This window comes from Apiospora kogelbergensis (genome assembly GCF_038363985.1).
Source record: "Apiospora kogelbergensis strain CBS 113332 chromosome Unknown utg000001l_segment0_segment0, whole genome shotgun sequence".
Classification (NCBI taxonomy): Eukaryota; Fungi; Ascomycota; class Sordariomycetes; order Amphisphaeriales; family Apiosporaceae; genus Apiospora; species Apiospora kogelbergensis.
The window spans coordinates 7,445,727-7,451,703 of record NW_027117418.1 but is presented as its reverse complement, the minus strand read 5'-3'; the positions used below and the strand labels follow the sequence as shown (position 1 = coordinate 7,451,703).

Genomic DNA, 5,977 nt, shown 5'->3' with positions numbered 1-5,977 from the left:
TGTCGAAGGGTCACCCTGGCTGGTATCCAGAAACCTGACGGCTGCAACTCGCACCTTGCAACCCGGCCTGCCTGGGTCGGTCTTCTCACTCAGGTCATTCTTTAAGTACAAGAACTGCTGCTCCATCCCGTCGAGAGAATCTGCCCCCATCTGAAAAAAGAAGGGTAGCGAACATTATTGTTGCTACTCAATTCAACTCGATATCCTTTGCGTCCATCTCTGACATACTGCTACTACTGCCACTGCTACATTACATTATCCTTATTACCCGTCACCTCACTCACTCACTACTTTTTCTCCCACCACCTCCCGCATCTTATCTCAGTCTGGACGACTTAGGTGTCTGAGATCCTCTTTCTTTCTCACGCCTGTTTTATTTCTCTTCGCCTTGTTAGAGTTCATAAAGGTGAAATACTTGGAGACCAACATCCCCCCTCCTCCATTTCATCCGAACGAAGAGTGTGTGAGTCGATCCCGTCCGTTCCTACAACATACATTGCATGCCTACATACGCCCATACACTGTTGTTTCCCTGTTTAAAACCCTTCCCGGCTTCCCGCCCTCCCCACCAAAAGTTACTTCTACCAACCTCTTATCACTGCATCTTATCCTGTCTCGACGCTCTGAGACCACCATCCCCCCTCATAGTTCGCACACGTTTAGTGAGAGAGTGAGGGCAAGACTTGCATAGTCTTAAAGAACCACCATTCCTTCTGCTTGCCTGCATTCAAAAGCGAGAAAAAGAGCCCACGAACGAACTATTGGGGCGTCAGTTGCTAGAGCCACGGGACGAGTTGTCTTGTTTTCTACCCTTTTACACTATAATCGCGTTTCCTCTATTTGGGTTGTTGCGAAAACGCCCCCAAACCACGACCTAGCTTTAGACCGCAACAGTGCACTAATACGGATAGACAACAGCCTCTTATACTCTTCTTCGCTACACAGCAAAAAGCGTAAATACACGCCGTTCGAGTGTCATCTTCACATCTCGAACCCCCGCCCACATTCACCCTTCTCACATCCACACACCTTGCAATGGTCTCCAATTACCAGGTCCCGGCTTACTTCAAGCCCAACCCGCTCTCAGTCGATACGGCGCATGCGCAAAAGTGCTTCGACGACGACGACCATGCCATCTTTGAGGACTCTATTATGGATCACAGCGCGATAGACTCGGGACTGGAAATGTCCCCTCCTATGGCGGGCAGCCGCAGAGATTCATTTGCTGTCTCATCCTCATTATTCTCCCCCAAGACAGAAGACTGGCAGTCGGTAGACATGCAGTCCGTGCCGTCAAACAACCCTTTTCTCCCTCCCAGCAACCCCTTCATGAACGTGGACCAGTCCCAAGGATACGGCAACCAAAATCAGTGGTCTCTCGGTCAGGCTTCGGGCACATGCACTCCGCTGCAGGCCTTCGACGGCATGCCCACCGACTACGATGGCAGCGCCTCTCTCTTCTCGCAACGTCCCATGTCCATGCAAACGCCCTTCAGCAACCCCGGTGCCCAGGTCCCGCTCTTCCAGACAGTCGGCCCCAACAGCCACTCGATACCAACTTCTCCGCAGAAGGAGTGGATGGGCAAGGATGTCAAGAACCAGCAGGCCATGATCCAGCGCATGCGCCCGGAGAGCCCCATGATCCGGTCGCACAACGACCTTCGCCGAGGTGACGGGATCCGGAAAAAGAACGCCAGATTCGACATCCCCGCTGAGCGCAACCTGAGCAACATCGACTACTTGATCTCCCAATCGACAGATGAGCAGGAAATCAAGGAGTTGAAGCAGCAGAAGCGTCTCTTGAGGAACCGACAGGCAGCTCTTGACTCCAGGCAACGGAAAAAGATGCACACTGAGAGGCTCGAGGACGAGAAGAAGCAGTACACGGTGGTCATCAGCAACTTGGAGGACGAGGTCGCCCAGCTCAACCTGAGACTCGATCAGCTCATGCGTGACCGCGAGTTCACCCAGAACCACATCGAGAACCTTCAGATGGAGAAGGAGGAGCTCATCCAGAACCACACCATCGAGAGTGGTGAGCTGCGCAAGAAGGTCAGCGTCCTCACCGACCACGTCCACAGACTCGAGGTCAACAACGGCAACAACAACAACAACAACGGCGGCTTCTCCAACTCCTTCAACGGCATGGACAGCATGACGATGGATGCTCAGTGGGATAACATGAACTTCATGGGAGACTTCGCCATGGAACAGGATGTCAAGCAAGACGTCCAGATCGTCCAGGCGAAGAAGCCCGAGGTGACCTTGCCCGCCGAGGTCGAGAAGCCTTCCACCCAGAACGGCCTTCTCTTCATGTTGTTCCTTGTTGGCGCCTTCGTCATGTCCAACCGGTCCGCCCCCAGCATCCCGCGAGTGTCGGAAGACATGCGGGAGGCCTCGGCGGCCGTGTTGGAGAACGTGCTTAAGGATGCTGGTGTCTCACACTCCGCTGACGTTGTCACCGCTGCCGTTGCGCCTCAGCCATCGGGTACCAGCTGGGCGACGCCCATGGAGCTCCAGAGTGGCATGGATGGTGTCGCACCGTCCATGCTGAGCGAGCTCAGCGACTCTCTCACGCAGCCTACCCAAGAACAGACCACGGAGCAGATCTTCTCCATGACCTCTGCTCAGTACAACGGTGCCACCTCCCAAGACTTTATGCAAAACACCCCCGTGCGCTCGACGAGCCAGGGCCGGCGCAACCTTGCCGAGTCCCTTGCCGCCATGCGCAACAATGACAAGCAGTCCGCTGCTGATGTCTACACCCGCTCCCTCCTGTGGGACCAGATCCCTAGAGACGTTGTGCGCAACTTCGCCCGGATGGTGGCCGAGGCGAATCCCCACAGCGATCAACACGCCAGTAACGAAGCAACTTCATGACGATTTATGACAAAATGAACGACGACAGAACATCGAAAGCCCTCTTTCGATCTACGCAGCGGATTTTTTTTATTCGATAGTTTCCTTATTCCTTTTTTGGTATCTGGTAATACAGTCCACAACGCTCAGCGCGCAACCCACAACCATTCTCAGACCCAGTGTGTGCTCACGCACAGCAACGAAATCAGCTCTTGTCTAACTTTCTTGTTTGCGGTTGTCCCGTCTCTTTTCATGTTTATGTGTCGAGAATTAGCAAGCGAGTCAGCATTTTGATTTTGATTTGGAATTTCCATTTTCCTTGTGATGTGTCCAATAGCCAGTATATTGGCAACACCATCTCCTACTCTTTGGCTTAGCATGGCGAAAACGGGCGGTTGAGGGAACACATAGGGCGGGGCCAGGAATGTTTCTGGCCACCAGCTTATTACTTCTGTATAACGATCCTGGAGGTCAGGCAGGGCATAGGGACACAGGGGGCTGCACTAGGGAACGGTTTCACTGCAGCCCTCTGGGGAGGGAGGGGGGCGAGGGAAAGGAAATTGGGAATATCGGGATGCGCCGGGTGCGCCGCTCTGCATTCAGGATCGAAAACCAGAAGATCTATGAATAGCATATGCGCACAGGCGGGGGAGAGGCTGGGAGGGGCATTTTCTTTGGATGGAAGAGCGACCGATTTTTTTATGATGAATAATGTCTCACGACAGATGGATGGATCTCACGAAGGACAAGAGAGAGGGGGAGGGGGACAGAGAAGCGACCGGGCTGACGCGATGGAACAGTCTACAAGGCACAGAATCAGACGATTATTTTCTGAAATCCGAAGCCCTCATCGATTGGCTCCTTTGTTATTATTTTTCTTGGTTATCGGCATTCGAGAATGAGCCACAGCAGCAAGCAAGCAAGCAGCAGCAAAAACATCGACAGCAACCGCAATCAGCGCGCATCAGTATGGCGACAATGGAAGGCCCCTCTGTGTCAGTTCGCATATCGAACCCTCCTTTTCTCTCTCTCCCGTATACTACCATCTGGTGGCTAGCACACGATGTGAACCCCAGTCAATGATGACGAACTACGACGCTTCTATTCTCCAGCCATAAATATTTATTACATTTCTCACGTCTCTCATGACTATGCTGTGCACATGACTGTGATGCTTAAACTTAAATATGCCAGTAGAAACGGCCATGCTTCGTGATTTGAAGCAGTATAGCCACAAGATAAAGTCGGGGGACCGCGACTAAACTCGTAATCTGACGCAGCTCTAATCCTTCGGGACGCGATATGTATACACTGTCTCCTAGCCCCCCACGGTGACTCTACAGCAGAAAACTCTATGCCCGGCCTATCAGGTGGTTCTCTGCTTTGGTTTACTCAACTGTCTCTCTTTCTTCTCTGTCTGTAATCCTTCTGTGGGGAATTATATGCACGCTCGAGCTCCAGAATAGAAACAGCCGCCAGCCAGCCGCTTTTTCGTATATACTCGAAACCTGCCCGGTTGAATCTCATGGAAATACCCATGTTGACGTATTACGGGTAACGTAACTTGGAGGGGGACATGTGGCGAGGAAGAAGAAAGAATTAATTCTCCGAGACTGGCAACCATGTCCCAGCAGCAGCAGCAGCAGCACTGGCGGTGGTGATGGGTGAAAAGGCCAAACAACCAAGGAAGTAACAAAGAAGAGAAGCAAGTTGCAAGGTGGCCCCACGCAGCTCTTTACCTACCTACCTGTCTACCTGCCTACCTAGTTCGCCATGTGTGCCGAGACATGCTCGTGGTGGGTGTGCCACACCCTCTTTCTTTTCTTTTCCTCTTTTGCCTTGAGACATACAGGGAGCGAGCTCCTTCTGATGGTGGTGGTGGTGGTGCTGCCGGTGGAACGTCCAGGCGGCGGGCGGTTCTTGTGTAAGTGGTGGATACAAATGGCATAGATCGTGATTGGCGCACAGAAGAAAGAAAGCCGAATAAAAGGAATCATTCCGAAAAGGTCTTGCTTCATAGGTCAACGGTTCGAGATGATCTATGCGACTGATGGGACGGGTGGGGGCGAGACGAAGCCTGGGCGTGCGACTGAAAGGGAAAAAGGGATAGAGATGGGATGGCATCTCATGGCCCTAGAGTATGATGTGGCGTGCGTGACCTGTGACGAGATCTCGTGTGCGAAAGGATTGGGCTGAGCGCAGGCAAGCTATATCGTCGTATTTCTGGTTCTGTCTACTAGCATGTCACTTATTCCGCAACTTGCCTAATATAGTAATAAAGTACATGGCGCCTAGGAATGACTATTGATAGAACCACGCAAGGGAGAGACGACTGCTCTCCGCTTTGCTACCCAGCCACCTGAATTATCGAGCTAACACACGTATTTCGTCCGTATCGCATCAATATCCAGGCAGTCAGCTAAGTCTGGATGCCGCTATCGTCGTTACCTGACCTGCTGATCAATACTCGCCGGCGCAGACGCCCAAAAGAGGACGAGCACACACAAGACACTGGCATGCAACCTCTAGTCGTCTCTATCTAGTTACCTACATTAACCAAGCGAGGTGGGGTGATGGTGAAAGCCCGTGAGCCACAAGCAGCCGCCCCAAGAGGGTGTGTACTGTATGCGCTGTGATATTTGGGGTGTGTGTATGTAATGCCCCCGTTGTTGTGCAGTTGCACACTGCAGCCAAGGAACACTGGTCTGGGGTTGCCCTCACGAGCACACAAGACGGGAGAAAAGGAGTCCATAGGTTTGTTCAGGTGGTGGTGTGGTGACCAACCGGACGGGAATCTTGGTTTTGCTGGCTATCACTATTGGCGATGAACCGATGGGAAAAAGGAGGTTTGGAAAAAGGGGACATGACTGTCGTAAGTCCGGATCCGTGATACCCCATCACGATGCAGCACCCTAAAGGAGGCCTTGGGTATGCCTGGTGGGTTCACGAGGAGACCCCCAGCCACACCACCACCCATTGGCACAGTGATCGACGACTAGATGCTGTCTTGATCTTCACGCCTCTACCACTTGACCGGGAATGCACATGCAGGCAGCTCGGGCTCGGTGAAGTCATATCGCAGGCGCAGACATGCGCAGACACGATATTGCAAAAACGG

General features: G+C 52.6%; 1 protein-coding gene across 1 annotated transcript; it reads left to right on the top strand.

The window, feature by feature from the left end:
* Positions 1 to 1,035: 1,035 nt before the first annotated feature.
* Positions 1,036 to 2,880, top strand: PG998_002406 (bZIP transcription factor; the record flags this gene model as incomplete). Its single annotated transcript, XM_066869224.1, has 1 exon — positions 1,036 to 2,880. The coding sequence occupies one exon, from the start codon at positions 1,036 to 1,038 to the stop codon at positions 2,878 to 2,880; it is 1,845 nt and encodes a 614-aa protein (XP_066737639.1).
* Positions 2,881 to 5,977: the final 3,097 nt, after the last annotated feature.